This window comes from Pholcus phalangioides, unplaced genomic scaffold, assembly GCF_987345545.1.
Source record: "Pholcus phalangioides strain wild (caught in Gottingen) unplaced genomic scaffold, Ppha-v1.0 ptg000017l_1, whole genome shotgun sequence".
In the NCBI taxonomy this organism is placed as follows: domain Eukaryota; kingdom Metazoa; phylum Arthropoda; class Arachnida; order Araneae; family Pholcidae; genus Pholcus; species Pholcus phalangioides.
Window position 1 is genome coordinate 46,727,059 of NW_028301610.1, and position 17,966 is coordinate 46,745,024.

Genomic DNA, 17,966 nt, shown 5'->3' on the forward strand with positions numbered 1-17,966 from the left:
GAAGGCCATCTCACCTATAGCCATTGAATGACGTCATTCTAAGATTCTAGGGCTGGAGGATTCTAAATTTATTCTTGGCCTCTATTGGCGTTCAAAATATTAATATTTACATTTTTTTTTGTGACTCATAATAATTCCACCGGATATTTTTATATTTTTTGTGCATATTTAAATGAGTAGAATTGGCGGTAATTTTTTCGAAACTTTTTGAGGATTACACCTTTGGACTCTTTTCCTTGTTAGAAATTTTTCGGCTAAGGCGATTTCTTGTCGTGATTTTTCTGCCTCGGCTAACGAATACGGATTCAGCTAACGAACATTACCGTTGATATATAATATTGTTATCGTGATATGGATGTCCATACTAACATGAAACAGCCGCGTCGTAAGCTGAATTTTTACGCCAATCATTATCAATAGGGATCTTTATGCCCTAAAAAAGTTCTAAAAAATGCTCTATAAAAAATGTATTTATGCCCTATAAAACGAAAATATGCCTTAATTTTTTTTTCCTTTTTATCTCAGATACCATTAGTTTTAGGAAAATAATATGATAATGAGAAATGTTGATGCAACTAACTACAAATTGACTATTTTGATAAACTATTTTGAACCATTACTTATATATATTGTATGAACAAAAATTCTTCGTTTTACTAACCGCTACGAATATTAGGGAATCAATAACATAGATCTTAATTATTTTTTTTACAGCTAATGTACCAAACACACACACAGACACGTAGAAACCGAAAGAAAACTATTTTTTCTCGTCTTCTTGTCATTGAAGACCTCGTTTATGTTTCTCGGTGTTGAGATGTGCCGCAGCACAGTGGATTTCCCCTCTGCAGCAACTTTAGTATCACACAGTTTGCAAAACAATATTGTTTCATCTGTACAGAGCACTTTCTCACCATATTCAGAGAAACGAATTTCTTCAGTTTCTGCTAATTCCTTTGTTCCACTTTAGGCGCGGGCGAACATGTTCGATTTCACAATAATACACGAATGATTCACAATCGATACAAAAATTATTTACAGATACTATATAAGGGTAACTTCCGAAGAACTTTAGCCCCTTTGCAATCAGGGACGTAATATTGCGTCCGGCTCTTTCTTCAACCTCCTTTTTCCTCATGGAGAAGGTTTGTTGTAACCATATGAAACAAAGTTGTGTGTGTTTTCCCCTCTCTGTTCTCTCACCTCCATCGTTGATGGTTCTGCTCAGCTTTTTCCCCTTCCTCCTTCTCCATGGCATCCCCCCACACATGTATATATATATATATATACAGTAAAAACTCGTTAAGTCGTCACCCTGATAAGTCGTCACTCCGGTTAAGTCGTCATTTTTCTTCAGACCCTTCCAGCTCTCATAGACCACAATGTTATTAAACACTCGTTTACTCGTCGCTAATTTCGGTTAAGTCGTCACTATGAAAAAGTTTGAGAAAGAGGAACAGACTATTTTTATGGCTCCCATTAAAAAAAAAAGAGCTTGTTAACAGCATTACCATATGCTTAAAAAAGTCACCATAAAATCCTATATACCCAAACGAAACAGTTTAAGTAACGAAAGTTACGCTGGGGAAGTTCATTTGCCGACTAAAATCTTTGGGGACTGTTCAAGCTAGACCTCATTTCTGCCTGGGCTCCATTGGAGAAACTGGACAAACCGCGAGACACCCAAGCTCTGTCACAAGAAGCAACGTAAGCACTTCGCCCCCCCCCCAGTAGGGGGTGCAGGGCATCTTCGGCAAAACCAAAATTTATTGACACGTCAAAGATTACATATAGTACAAGGAAATCAAAAATTATGTAAATCGAAGAATCAAATTAATCAAGTTAAAGTCAAAGTGCAACGGCTACGGATAATAAATTATCATAGAAAAGCATGGACTATACCAATTTAGAGCTTGAAATTTAAACAAAATATCTTTGTTGAAAAAAATCAGTCATTCTTTCCCAAGTTGAGGTCTTCTGTTTACTTTCCCTGCCCAGGGCCCCTCCACCAAGTCAAAAGTGTTCGAGATTACTTTGTAGTTGTATCATCAACTACTGGTGAGGAATTAAAACACTAAAATTAAATTTGATGTATATATGTAAAATTAATGTGCAATAGAGAGTTCTGTTATGAAGAAAAACTACCTATTCTAACAGTTGCTCTGCTAGTCTAAATTAAAAATTGCTAGTATATGAATCAAAGTGTACAGTACATTTTACCTCAATAATTTAAGTAATAAGAGATAAAAAAGATAAAAAATTGCTATTATTTTTTTTCTTTCGCAATCTGTAAATTTTATTAATATTGTTATTTTGATTCATGCTTTAATAAATGTCTTATTACTTTAAATTTATACGATTTTCACAACATTGCACATTACAACTGACGGCACCCCGCTTAAACCGTCATAATTTTTCGATAACTTGAGGTGACGACTTATCGAAGTTTCACTGTATATATATATATATATATACATTTTATATATATATATAATGTATCTTTTTTTCTTAGAATTAATTCTTCTCTTATATACTGCGCATAGAAGTGAGAAAGAGGAGAACAAGTACAAAAAACTACAAAACAAGTTTGTGGGTGAGGGTGAAAAAACAAGGCAGTGTGCTAGTACTTTCTTAAACAATCATCTTTGTACCGTTCCTCCCCACCTTTATTTCTTTGTTTTCTTTCTTTCTTTCCTTTCTTTTTTTAACATGGAACAAGGCCACCACATTTATCACCTATAAATCTAATACAGATCATTCAAATTTATCGCCAGCAGCTTGTACGAGAAGGGGTTAAAATATTGAGGCACTATTGTTTTTATCTGGACCTACTCGACTTGATCAGATGCAGTGATGGTATCTAATCTCATCGAGCCAAAATTTTTCCCGAAAATTTCCCTTTTGAGTAAGTATTTTCCACAAATTCAGAATTAATGTGCTGCCATCTACAGGTAAGAATATCTAGACAAGTATTTAGCTTTAGAAAAGCATTGCATAAAATTAAGAAAAATATTTTTAAATAATTTTTTTTATTTGATAAAAACTCTCACAATTTCCCACAAACGCTAAAAAGTGTCCTCCATGGACAAATTTTAGCCAATTTTTCAAACGATTTTTCACCGATTAAGATTATTAATCTATTTACAGCCACATACCAGTGTTGTCCAGTGTAGTATTTTTATGTTCTAAAAATTCAATATCGTTGCTTATTGATTGAAAAACCTGAATTTTTTCAAGATTTTTCACCAATCAGTAATAACGTTTCATTTTTAGTGCATAAAAATTCTAGTCCTAAATGATACACACTCTAAACATTCACTGCGTTGAGCATGATTTTCAAAAAAGTTGCTAAGAAGAAGAAGAAAGAAACCCCTCATCAGAGACGGGAACCGAAAAAAAACATTCTGAAGCCAAATTGGAATAGAGGGGGAAAATTTACTTTTTTAGAGGTAATTCAAGTATTACGTAAACATCGATAGGAAGGAGGGAGTTTCGGATTTGCAGACAAAGGGGTATGGGGAGTCGGAATGATGATGACGTCATCAACAATCCTTTATAAAAATATGAAATATTCTTAATGGCATTGTTACTAAGAGTGTGCCAAAAATGAGAAGAATCTTTCTCAGTTTGTGCATAGGCGGAGATAGACTTGGAAGTCTGGGGGGCACTGTCATTATTGCTAGGGGGGCACGATGATGATGATGTCAATTCATATATACATATATACATTAGATCAGTCGACTTCACCTTTCACGCTGGGGGGCGATTCCCCCCCCCGTATCTCCGCCCATGGGTTTGTGGCACCTGGACTAACAATCCCTCATATTGATAAGTCCTCTACAGAGACACTTTAGTGATCTCTAAATGTTCTTCAATTGCTCTAGAAATAGGGTCGCGGACCGCTTAAGTGCTCTAACTGTGCCACGTGTCACTTAATGGATCGCTAAATGTCCCACGGACAGCTTAAATGTTCTGGAACTGCCGCGGGCCATTCAATCATCTATAAATTTGTTTTTTGTAGCCCAGTATAAATTCACTTACGGGGCCCACCCAAAATCTCCGTATTGGCCTTCGGCTCTTGGGTTGGGGGCCCTTAGATTTTAATCATTGTGAAATGTAAAATGAATACAAGTGAAAAATTTTGTAGCCGTAAGGGGGGGGGGGGTAACAGGGCTCCAAACTGGGGATCCCCGTGAGAAAGTTGACTCATTTCGAGGGGTTCTTGTTGAATCATATTGGTTTTTTTTTTGCTTTAATATTGTAAAATTTGTCAGTAAACTGGTGCTTCCACATGCCACTTTCATAGAAGTGGGACGAAATAAACAAGATATAATGTGAAGGTGGGGGGGGGGGGAGGTTGGCAGCCGAAGGCAGAGCGGGTCTGTAACTTTCTAATGGTTTATATTTTCCATCTGAATGTACACTATAACCTGTCTAATTTGGGCGTATATGGTTCCATTAAAATCTGTCCAAGTTAGAGAGGTGAGGAAGATATTAAGATACTGTATTGTAGAAAAATTCTGTTATAAGATTAATGGAACCGATTCTGGTTGGTTTCGTTCAAAACCGTCCAATGTAGGGAGGTGTCCAGTGTACAGAGGTGTCCAAGCTGACGGGTTTCACTGCATAAGACACAGAAAAATGAGCTGACCAAATCACAAATGGGTGGGGATATCTACGAACAACTCGACTGGGGTGTGTCAACACCAGCTTTACTAGAGTAAATAAAGCTGGTATTGGTTATGTATAAAATAAGTAGTGTAAGTGGTAGTGTAAAAAATAAAAAGATATTCAGTATCTCATATCTTATAAAATTCTCATTTATCCAATTTTGAAGCTGTTAATTTTAACCTTCGGTCAGTTTTTGTCCTTTTTTTATAGCGCTCTTTAGTGTTCAAAAAACTTATCTTCAAATTTTGGCACCCTGTCTGTCGCTAATCAGTGTGTGTGTGTGTACGTGGGGGGGATAATTTTCTCTCGTATATTTTGAGGTGTCAGATTTGACCCAGACGATTCTGACGTCATCAATGAAATCCCTCTCCCTCTGTGTTTTGTTTTTTTTCTCTCAGTCTAAGCAGTTAAAACGATGCCTTTTCGGCTCGGAAGGAAGCGGTCTTTTTTTAAATGTGCTAAAGAGAATGTGTATTAAATAATATTTTATTCAAGTTCATCCTTCGTGTCAATAGACAGCTCCGTTTGTTTCTTGGGTAGAGATGCACAGTTGAAGAATTTTAATGAACGAATGAACTCTTCATATCACTGTCTGTGATTGTGTTTGTGTGTTGTTCTTGTCAAATAAAAAATTATTATGTCTAACCCTTTCGTAGATTAATTCCACTTCCGACGACATTCCAGTAAAAACCCACCAACCTCAAACACCCAGTGTGCTAAAAGTCTCAGTACGAACTTCTCTCGATGATTCCCCAGAAGTCACCGAATCTGATGTTCTCTATAAAGTCCACGATGTTCCGTCATGGAGGCTCTCGCTGATACTTGGACTACAAGTGAGTAATAATTATACCATATTATAATCACGAAAGCATATCTTCATCGAGAATAGATGGAAGTTGTACCAAATCTTGGAAAATTTTTTTAAATAGGTTTCTACTCACACACACACACTCTCATAAGCAAATTTGCATAATTCTTTGACGTTTTCTTACAAAAAGCATTTCGTTGAATAGTGAAATTGATTTTATATATCTGTTTGCAGCATAACTTAGCTATGTTCAGTGGAGCAATCAGTGTGCCTTATCTGATATCGTCTAAACTCTGTACCACAGAGGACAGCTCCGCTCAAGCCATACTGATCTCTACAACATTTTTTGTGTCTGGAATTGCAACTTTCTTGCAAACTTTCCTAGGAAACAGGTATTTTTTAATTTTGCAATATCGATGGCAAATGAAATTGATGTGTTATTGATTATACAGGGTAATTAAAAGAAGATGGGATAATCTTTATGAGATGGTATACGCCAAACCAAAAATTTATCATCATAGCTTTTTTTTTCATCATTAAGCCGGGTTTTCTATTCCGCGTGCAACGTGAATCGCCCAGCGTGACACGCCGTCTACTCATCAATAATAAAAGCAGTATGGCTGTTTTCCAACAGAGCACAATACTGCTCACGAGAGCGTTTTACGTTGGGCGTGATTGATGGACTGCTTCTAGAGAAGTCAAATGCGCCGTGCGTTTCACCGATCTGCTCTTCATTTTTGTTGTTTTCTTTCCCTTCCCTTCAAACCGGAGCATGCAGACGACAGAGTAGCTGATGCCAGGGCCATAATTATACTCTATAGCCGCCCTGAGCTCATGCTCCATGCTAGGAAAACACAAACGTGTAGCGTAATTATGTAGCACGTTTCTGCTGGCGCGAAATGATCCAGTTTAGTTAGCGTGGCGCAAAAAGCCTACTCCTAGGAAAACCCGGCTTAAAGCCGGGTTTTCCTAGATCTGCACCGTGTGCAGCGTGAAAACGCTGATTGGTTAAAAAACCTGAATTTCAGGTTTTTAACCAATCCCCTCCTTCACGCTGCATACGGCACAGAAATTCTACTCCTAGGAAAACCCGGCTTTAGTGTGTGTTACTGGGTCGTAAATGAAACATAAAGCCGTTTCCTAAACAGTGGAGCTGCGAAGAATCTTGCAGAGTGAAAACCGGTTTTGGGGTGTAGCTAGGCAAAATCTACCGCGTTATTGCAACATCCCAAAAACGGGTTTTGTGCCGTAAGAATGCTGTGCAGTTCCGCTAGAGTGAATCTGGCTTAAAAAAGCAAGAGAGAGGGCACTTATTCTTTGGGAAGTGGCTACTCTGCGAACTTGAAAGTGTTATTCTTAGTGATTTCATGGTTGACGAAGACAACCAAGAACAAGATTCCTTTTGGCATGGACTTCCCACGGATTTTCCACGAAACCCTGAGGTTCCGTGAGTATTTTTTTTGGGTTCCACAGAATCAAGCATAATAGAACCCCTAAAACTCCCGGAACTTCTAACCTAAAGGGATAAGAGCTTCTAAGTGCAGCGAAACCTGTGTAAAACGGACACTGTATGAGACGGAAACCTGTCTCAAACCGAATCAAAATATAGTCTGTTCAATGATTATTGCTTTGATTTGCACCTGTATAAAAAGGAAATCTGTCTAAAATGGAATATTATCTCAGTAGCTCACGTTCCGTTTCGTAGTGGTTTCACTTCATTTTTTTGTTACTGATGTTAAAGAGGTTATTTATTTTGAATTTTGATGAAATAGTGCCTGTGAATAAACTCAGACCATTTGGATGACTGCACAACTAACCGAGAAACAGTATTTCAGTAGCTCGTCGATCGAAAACTGTGGACATTTTAATCATGGACAGAATTCAAAAAGACCAATTTTATTTCTTCAGACCAGTGTTTCCCAACCGGTGTGCCCCGGCACCCTAGGGTGCCGCGAGATATTATGAAGATAAATAAAAAGAATATTAAAGTCGAATAAACTACCCTCATGCATGACAGACTTATCGGATAAGTCGCCATCTATGGTTGCAGTGTCAGCAATGTGAGCTTTTACCTGAGTCTGGATGTCCATGTACGGCCCCGTTCAGAGCACACGAGCTCTAAGGAAAGATGATTCGTTGGCTTTGTAGTCTAGTGCGCTCACCCGGCAAGTGAGAGGACGTAGGTTCAATTTCTCTCAAAGGCAGTTGAATTTTTTTTTCTTGGATTTATCTTCGCATCAACCAGCTGTCGAAACCTTCGTAATAATAGCGGAGGGTGGCATCATCTTCGGATAAGCTGAAAGAGACTTCATTTTTCAATACTTATCAAGAGTGCAAGATGCAATAGATATGTACTTTCCATCTCTTTCCACTGAGAATTTCGACTGGGTTGTCTCATCCAGACAGTGCGGAGAAAATAGATTTCACTGCTTGCCGAATCAGATGAATTTGTTGATCTTTACGCTGATTCCACACTCAAAGGTAAGTTCACCAAGAGTGAGACGTCGGGGGCTGTTTTTTACCTTGGATTGAGAGAGGAGTATCTTAATCTAATGAAAAAAGCAATTTACGCACTTTCACCGTTTTAAACATCATTCTATGCGAGCAGCCTTCTCTGATTATGGAGACAATAAAATACAAAGCAATAAATACACTGCAAGGCCTTAAGGATGATATGGGTATTTCGTTGCCAACTATAAGGCAGTGCTCTAAGCATCAATCAAAAGTTTGCACAAAAGTTAAGCATCAATCACATTAATGATTAATCGAACAAAACTCTTGATGTATTTTCACTCAGTGATTTTTGTTGTAGCAAACTCTCTATTCTCTCAAGGAAGGGTGCCCCAAATTTTGAAGTTATTCCCAAGTGTGCCGGTTGGGAAACACTGCTTCAGATCCTTCTTTTGTTCAATGCTATAATCTGTTGGATTTTTTTAATATTGAATTTTTAAACCAGAAGCTAGTTCCAATTCCATCAGAGGGTAAGATGCCATAATAGGCAATATCAGGAGTTTATCTGGAAATCAACACAGGGTGGCCATATGACTCATTTTTAAGGTGCCTACACTCTTTATACTTAATGCATATAGTTTACCTAAATATTAACTTTTGATTTTTTTTTTCGTATTTTTCAAGGTTACCAATAATACAAGGCCCATCTCTGTCATTTCTCGTTCCGACGATTGCCATCTTAAGCCAAACGAAGTATCAATGTCCAGATGTTAGTATCATGGCCAATTTAACTCTTCAAGAAAAAGATGATATATGGATGACAAGAATGAGAGAGGTCAGTATATTAATTGTTGTCGTATTAAACTTTTTTTAGTAGTCAAGGTTTTTACGTATGTTAAATTGCATAAAAAGAGCTTCAACTTATCATTTCGGTATAAAAGACAAAGAAAAAATTCAAGTTATCACGCGTAAAATAAAACAACAAAAATTTTGAAACAAAAAAAAACAATTTTAATAATAATATTATGACTCATAGCGGTATTATGCAATAGTCCTCTCAAACGCATACATCTGCTCTCACGGAAACAACACAATCTTACAACGTATTTACCTGTTATGTAATGAAAGATTTGTTTCGTGATATACTACAATAATCTTTAACCGTAAAAAATTATCAAAAAACAAGATGATAACAATTGCTACCGATTTCGATTGTAGGAAAAGAAACCATAATGTTACATTTCTTTGCCTTGAATCGCTTTATCAAAAGTTCGTCACAATAGTCAGTTTTTTTTTTCCACAATACTTTTTTAATGGTGTGATGTAGTCTAAATGAACTTGAACTTTTGGGTTCTTTTCATGTCCGACTTGTACGCTTAATTTTTTGCGATAGTCCTTTCTTTTGATCTTTACCACTTGTATCTACTTTATCTATAGAAATGAAATCCATATACAGGGTGAACGTGACATGTTTTCACAAACGAAAGGCGGTGACAGACGAGATCAAGAGGAACATGAAATACCAACCCTGTCCTTAAAAAAATTCAAAACACAAAAAAAGTTCTAAAAGATGACACCAATTTCATTGAAATATCTGGATTTAATGGCAAGCTACAAGCGCTGAAAGATTGGAAACGTTCAAAAGCAAACTGTCGCCAGTTTTTAATCGCCAATTCCGCAAACACCCTTGTAGCTACAATCAGTGAAGTTTACCAAAAACTTGCCCATTGTAGTGCTTTTGAAAGAGCGTTTAATGAACAATATCGGTGTTCTGGTTTAGGAAAAATTTAGCCTTTTTTTATTCGCAATGAATCACTGAAATCATAGGTTGAAGTAGATATTCGATGAAAATTCGGAATTGGTGGATACAGATTTTGGTGGCAATTTATTTTGCAGCAAAATCCTATAAGAGGTGACACTGACTTTATCTACAGTCAGTGCCGTCTTAAGGCATGGGCCCACCCGGGCACGGCCCGGGGGGCCTCAAGAGAAAAAGGGGCCCCACAAAAATAGGATCTGGTTGAGATTTTCGAAAATTTGCCTGGTAGGGCCTCAGAAAAATCATTTGGCCCGGGGGCCCATGATGCTCTTAAGACGGCCCTGTCTACAGTATATCTGTATTTAATGGTGAGTTACAAGCAAACTCTGAAAGATTGGAGAAGTGCAAGATCGCGCATTATCGCCATAATCTATAACCGCCAATTCCGCAAACACCATTCTAGCTACAATTGGTCAAATTTAACAAAAACTAATTCTACCAGCTCTCAAAAGAGCTTACAACAAACCATATCGGTGTTCTGGTTCAGCAGTAATTTAGACTTTTTTTTATAATACAATCACTGAAATCGGTGTTCGTCGAAGTAGACATTTAGTAGATTTTGGCGACAGTTTGATTTTACACTTCGCCAATATCTCAGCACTTGTTGCTCGCCATTAAATCCAGATATTCTAATGGAAATGGTGTCACGTTATGGGATTTTTTTCTGCTAAATCAAATTGTCGGCAAAATCAGGAACCGCAAATTCCGAATGTTCGCCGAATGTCTACTTAGATGAACACTGATTTCAGTGATGTATTGTAAACAAAAGGCTAAATTACTGCTGTACTAGAACACCGATATGGTTTGCTGTAGGCGCTTTCGAAAGCTGATGCAATGGAAAAGTTTTTTGGTAAATATTAAATTTAATTGGTAAAATATTTGCGTAATTGGCGATGAAGAATTTTGACGACAATTTGATTTTGAACTACGCCAATCTTTCAGCGCTTTGAGCTCGCTACTAAATCCAGATATTTCGACGAAATTGATGTCACCTTATAGGATTGCTTTTGCCTTTTCCACATATGTGCTTAGTTTGCGAGTACGTCTTCCAAAAACTTCACACAAAAAAAAATGTGGGTTTTTCATATACTCGACGCATCTTTTTTCTATAATCGATTATCCACCATAATTCGAAAGCGGTTCGAGATAAGACAAGGTTGGTAGAGTGTTCAATGTTCCACTTAGGCTCGTCTATCACCCCCCTTTCGTTTGACAGAACCTGCCATATTCACTCTGCATAGAATGTCGTAAAATGCACTGACTGTTTTTTCGATGTTGAATATGAAGTTATAACAGATAAAGTTATTCCTGCAAGAGGATTAGCGTGTGAGGTCAGAAATATTCCTTAATATGATTCCTTGTGCCATAACCAGACGTCTTCGACAGATAGCGTTGCAGCACTATGAAACTTTTACAACTGAGTCTCGATAATTCGATTCCCGAAACTTCAAGGTTCCGGTCAATCCGAGAGCTGCTGGGAATCATTTAAAATTCCTTTTTTCCTCTCTGTTTTTCACCAAACACAAGTTTCAGTTGGAAGGAGGTCCTGATCACAAGACTGGAGTCTGTGGTGGATTCCCAAAGTCACTCTAAAGTAAATTATAATAATAAAAAAAACAAAATAGTGTCAGACCTCATAGGGCCTGGAGCCCTGTCAGCCTCCCTTAAACAAAGCCTTGGCAGTTGTATAATGAACTGAGCTGCTGAATTAAAGGCGAAATAGGTATGAGTAAGAACCAAGGCCATAACGAGGGGGGACTTGGGGGGGTCTGCCCCTCCCCCACCGAAATGTGAGAAAATGACTGAAAAACGGGGAAAAGATGGCCAAATCTATTGTTCGACCATTTTGGTTCCCCCCCCCCTCCCAAAATGCAAGTGGTCCCCCTCCGAAAGAAATTTTTGGCTACTGGCCTGCCCCCTCCCACCCTTGGAAAGCCGTTTTCCATTTCTTTTCAGATATAAACCGAGGGGGGGTCTTGGTTTCATCCAACTTGAGATTATCGAGACTTCACTGTATATGGTAAGGTGTTCCCGACTCTGCCACGAAGCTGGGCTGGAAGAGATCTCGACAACGGGATAAGTCCAGAGGCAAAGTTTTCTGGCGTTCATTCATTCATTGTATATGGTAAGGGCATGAATTTGCTACTCTTCGCGGGTTTAAATCCTGGAGATTGCTTTTTTTGGGTCTAGTTGAAAGGCACGGTGTACCGACTAAATCCTCACCACACTCGTGGAACTAGAACAAATCCTCAGTCTCTTAAATGACAAGCCATTACTGTATTGACGTTGCAGGAGGTGTAATGGTGATTTTTATTCTGTGCTGATGATGTATGTAGGAAATGGTGAGCATTTCGAGAACATTGGAATGAGATTTCTAAGAGTTTTCAAATGACTGCTTCAGAAGCCGATCACCCCCGTCATCACATCAATCGTATCTCTTTCAGACCCGAGCATTCATTTTTTGGAATTTTCAAGATGTTTTTGCATTTTCGGTACTTCAAAAAAATGCATTAAATCATAAATGTGTGTTAGCAAATCTTCATTTTTTTTTTTAATTTTAAAATTTTCCGTCAAAGTTTTGAGCTTCTTAAGAAAAAAAAATAATTCTCCTCATTCAAATATTTTCAGCAAAGATGATGCAGTTTATATTTATATTCACATACAAAATTTTTTTTCTAATTTTATTGCTAAATTTTATGCATCGCACTTTCTCCTGGAAGCCATCTTGAAAACACATAAAGTTCAACTTTAAGTGCTTCCCTCTGATGGAGTTCCCCAAAGTTCATATTCCCATGACCCTAACTCAAAACACTTCAGGGCTTAGCTCCCTGAAGTTAATATACTGAATATATATATACGTTAATATATATATATACTGTAAATACGAGTGAGAAAAGCAACCACCGCGTTCGTAGCTACAGGGTCTGAAAAGGATATTTAGTAATGATAGTACAAAGTTATTTCAATTTTTACTGATTGGTTATTATTTTGTATAAAGCATATATAGGCTACATATATTTATTTGTTTATTACCGAACAAAGAAAATATACATACAGATGAACATACACAGATTTTTTTAAATACAAACGTATCTTGACAAACAGAGAATTCACGTCCAGTCATGACTTGACTTGTTTTACGTCCTCTTGCAGAAACCTAGGGCTTTAGGACGAGAAAAATAGCTCAACCAACGTGCGATGGTTTTTTCGAATGTTAATGAATTTGATTTTTTGCATCACAAATATATATATATATATATACTGCATATAATAATAGTAATAATTGATATACGGTATGTATAATAATATAAGAAAAAGCATCGTATAAATTGGTAGGTGTTTATAATAAAATACAGTATACTTTCAATAATCCGGCCGTGCTCTATTCCGGCGTTTTTAGGGGGTTTCTCTTCTACCATCGAAGAGGAAAAACATCTCACTGCATGTCCGTGAACAGAAGTTTATGCTGTTTAAATGAACTTTCCAATTAACTTCCATTAATCCGGCATATCCTGGTCGGATATGTGACGGATTAGTGAGAGTCTGTTCGTCTATCTGAGATCCCAACCATCATATACGTACACACATGTATATATAGGCTATATTTAAACACACGCACACGTGTGAAACCATTTCACAAAATGTACAAAAATTAAATCAAAATACATGTAGCACAAAATAATTCCACAAGAAATGTAACGAAAATGTAATACAAATATATACAAAAAGGAATTGCATTAATATTGCAGGATTCTAAAGGGATTATCCACAAAAACTAAACCTAAATCACGATATACAGAACACAAAGTAATTTCAAGAAACATAAAAAAATGTACTATATACAGGGTGGACAGGGTGGTTATAAATAAACTGAAAATACTCAGATGTACGCAGCGTCCATTCTGATGGAGTTATTTTGATGAAACTCGATATATAGCATATATGTGGATCATGGGGGAAGATTCAATAAAAAATAATTCAATTTTTGACCACCAGGTGAAAAAGTGGCATAGTTATCTTTTTTCCATGGTCCAAATAAGTTTTGTTGAGTATATATAATTAAACTGGCACTACTTAGTTTAATTATACTGACATTGCTCTGACCTATGGAGCGCCCGTTGTGGTGGATCTTACGTTATTGTACCATGGGAAAAAGATAACTGCGATAAAAAAAGCGCCGCTTTTCACCTGCAATCAAAAATTGAACAATTTTTTAATTGAATCTTTCTTTTTCCCACGGTCCATATATCCTATACGCCAACTTTCATCGAAATACCTCCATCAGAATGGGCGCTACATAAGTCTGAGTAGTGTCAGTTTATTTATAACCACCCTGTACAAACACATACGAGTATCACATAAATACCCGCAGGATTCATACTTTGGAAAAAGGTTCCAAACGTCTATTTACAAGTCATCCACGTCCAGTCATATTTTCACATATATTTTTCTTCTAATCAGCAGAAAGAATTGTATTTTGTAATTTTAATCATTTTAGAATGAATTAAATTTGTTATAGATCTGTTATTGTTGCAATATAGATTCTAGACTGGTGTTTATTGTGTTTATTGAAAATATTTTTTTAAAGTTTCAGTTCACTTTGGAACACCCTGTGCGTGAATCTTCAAAAAATAAATACTGTTGTTAATTACCCTTTTCCCAGACTCACGAAAAAGATATCTCGTTCTGGCCTAGTAGAAAATATGAAGTTCCCCTCTCCCCCTTTTTTGATCCTAAAGGTAGAACCCTATAAAGACCTACTTCATAGGTTTACCAAGGCATATAGGGTGGTAGGGAACAAAACAAAGCTCATCTCTTTCCCAACCCCCTTTCCTGAATTGGAATGAAGTTTATTGAAATTTCCTACTTTTCGTGAATTTCGCCAAATCTTGTGATAGAAATTCGTCAGGAAAGGGAATGAATTGGCACTCGTGCAATGGAAACTAATAATATTTTTAACGCGTCACTTAACGCCCTCTAATTCACTGGTACCGATAGCAGCAATGCATCAGTTTGAATGAGGCGCGTCACATCTGACAGTGAATATATCTCTTGAGTTATCAGAAAAAAAATAGCCTTTTTGTAGATACTGGTATCGTTAAGGATTTGGGTTCTTGATTCACCCCTACTGTAAAAGATTGTTTATTTGTTATGATGTTGGTAAGATAAGATAAATATTTGATATAAGATATTTGAAGTACAACAATAAGCCTTTGAATAGACATAAAAAATAAAGTTATTTTAAACTTCATAATTGATTTTTAATGAAAATGCTTGATGAATCCTTTATGCTTTTCCATCACTTTTATTTTTTCCAGAAATGAAAATGCCCGAATTGTCATAATTTTGGAGTTATACTAAATTATAGGATATATATAAAGAGTATTTAAGAGATTCCTTTTTTTCTCGCAAAGGTTCAAGGAGCAATCATTATAGCATCCGTAGTTGAAGTACTCGTTGGATTAACGGGTCTCATAGGATTTCTCATGCGGTGGATAACACCTCTTGCTATAGTACCAACAATCACTCTGATTGGTTTGAATCTCTTCAGTGAAGCAGCTAAACAGTCTTCGGGACATTGGGGGATAGCAGCTTTGTAAGTACTGAGCACACTTTCTCTTCTGATATGTATCCTTCTTTTTCTCCTTTTCATTCGCAGTGAAGTGTACCATGTGTGTGTGCCTTTCTCAGCTGTCTCACTTTAAACCATTGTTAAGTTTACAAAACTGGATGAATTTGAACATTCAATTTTTATATAGTTTACGTTGACATAATGAATATCTTGACCTTACCGCAATTTCCTTTTTTTTTCATGGATATTTTTGCATTTGCTTTAAGAATTTTTTCACTGATTAGTTAGTATGTAATAGGTGTAGACATATGCAGAGACATGCTACCAACAGCAAAGCATATACAGGGTGACGCATATTGTATCTACCGATTTCAAATCAAAGAGAGGCGATGTGTACTGGTAATATCTTTCTATGATGGCTATAAAATGGAAGGGAAAATATTGGCAGTTGATACACGTTATAATACATGTAGTGTAAGTATCAGTTCCACTTGGAAATAATGTCTTCTAAACTTTCTACATCTGCTGGGATTTACTGTTCAAGACGATGCGAGAATGTTTCCATGAACATTCTCAACATATCCTGTTGAATATCGTGCATTGGATGATAGCAGTCTTTAATATCTAGTTCTCCTGAGATCACCACGGTGAACTGGAATCATGGACAAGTATTTGATGTCTGGCTTCAATTCGTTAGTCAACTACAAATAAATTAGACCCGGGCACCCAGGCCAGAAGAGTTTTTTATACGGGTTGCGAAGGAATGTGCCAAGGTGTTAGTTGCAGTGCCGTCTTAAAGCATGGGCCCACTCAGGCACGGCCCGGGGGCCTCGAGCGAAGAGGAGCCTCACAAAAATGAGATCTGGTTGAAATTTTCGAGAATTTGTTTGGTAGGGCTTCAGAAAAAGCAATTGGCCCGGGGGCCCATGATACTCTTAAGACGTTCCTGATTAGTTGATTGGGTCACAAATATTTTCCATTGTGATTTAAAGAAAGGCAGTGTTACACAAGATTGTAAAATGGCTAATGTTGTACCGATTTTTAAGAACATTTTTTTTTTCAGACCAGCGAACTTGACCTACACACTCCGAAATAATTTTCAATGCATCATTAAAAACCATCTTGTTGATTGAGTAGAGAGAAACACATTCTGTGTGTCTGAAACTCAGCATGGTTTCCATCGGGGTGGATCATGCATTACGAACCTTCTTAGTTTTACGTTAGCTAGATTAGCTTCACATTCTCTTTTTGGACTTCTAGAAAGCTTTTGACCAGGACCCACATGGCAAGCTTTTTGGTAGGTTGCATGAAATTGCAATCGGTGGCGGTGATCTGATTTAATTGTCTGGTTTCTGGGCCTGTTGAAGTAGACAGCAGAAAGTTATGGTGAGTGGTCTCTCTGTTGAACAGATGTTATTAGCGGTGTCCTGCAGGGAATGGTTTTTGGACCTGTATTATTCATAATTTTTATTGATAAATTGGAACAAGGTGCATATATAGTAGTCAGCAAATTTGCTGATGATAGGAAATTGTGGACAAATTGCTTGGTAGTTTCATTTCAATCAGCGTTCTTCTTATGAGCTCGGTTGTCGTAATATGCCTAAAGGAGATTAGGAGCATTTGGATCGCATTTTTCAATCACTGCATGCCTCGCATAATTCTAAAAAATATGGAACAATAATCCAACACATGCACATTTAATCCCATATCACTTTTTTTTTACTCCGTCTAAAACTTTTTATGTAAAAGTTAAAGATTCACAAGCAATCGGCATCTGCACCAGCCTAACTGGCCAGCTTCTAGCTCTCAACGAATGTAGGTATAACGTGCATGCGTACTCTAACAGGGTTGTCAATTCAAATTGGTAGATGCAATAAGTGATTTGCTGCAGTGATTATGTATAATTAAATGAAATCACATTTTATCTAAAATAAGGATGGCACCATTTCTTTCAGGACAATGATATTGTTGATTGCATTTTCTCAGTACCTCGCTAATGTGAACGTGCCACTACCCACGTATGAAAGAAAGAAAGGATGTGGAGTTACATGGTTTCCTTTTTTCAAAGTATTCCCGGTAAGTGTTGACTAGCTAACATACATACAAACTGCAATCTTGTTCCACGATGTTACATGTCTCCTTATTCATTTGGAATTAAAACTGACTATTACTGGGAATTTTATATCCATCGAACAATGCCATGTTTCATTCGGAATTTAAAAAACGTCAAGCAGATTATGAATCAAATAATTTCGACTGCCATGCTTGCCGTCATGATAAGTCCATTCCGGTCTGCTAAAGCGGTTTTAAACTTTCACCCGCAGAATATTCCAAGTGGGTCACAAGGGAAAGACATGTAAAGTAGAAGCTAGTAGCACGACACATTGTCATAGAAATTTCTACGAAAAGTTGAATTTATTAAGAAAAACAGTGAAGAAAACGTGACCCCTATTTTTCACAAATATTTCTTGGAAAATTCAAGCTTAAAATGTTACGAATACTAAACGATGAAGTCACCCATACAAAACAATTAATCCAGTTTAATTCTTTAGCACAATGAATTTAAAGATAATAGGATAATTAAGCATATGGATAACTTTAAAGCAACTTCAAATTGATATTTGTCGAGTAGTTATCGTGCTAGT

General features: G+C 37.0%; 1 protein-coding gene across 1 annotated transcript in view; it reads left to right on the plus strand.

The window, feature by feature from the left end:
- LOC149073971 (solute carrier family 23 member 2-like) overlaps window positions 1-17,966 on the plus strand; it is a 29,461-nt gene that overhangs the window by 1,233 nt on the left and 10,262 nt on the right. The window contains exons 2-6 of the mRNA XM_089246491.1: window positions 5,328-5,504; window positions 5,714-5,871; window positions 8,615-8,765; window positions 15,164-15,345; window positions 17,277-17,397. Of these exons, the coding sequence (XP_089102617.1) occupies window positions 5,328-5,504; window positions 5,714-5,871; window positions 8,615-8,765; window positions 15,164-15,345; window positions 17,277-17,397 (789 nt within the window). The remainder of the gene's footprint in view (window positions 1-5,327; window positions 5,505-5,713; window positions 5,872-8,614; window positions 8,766-15,163; window positions 15,346-17,276; window positions 17,398-17,966) is intronic.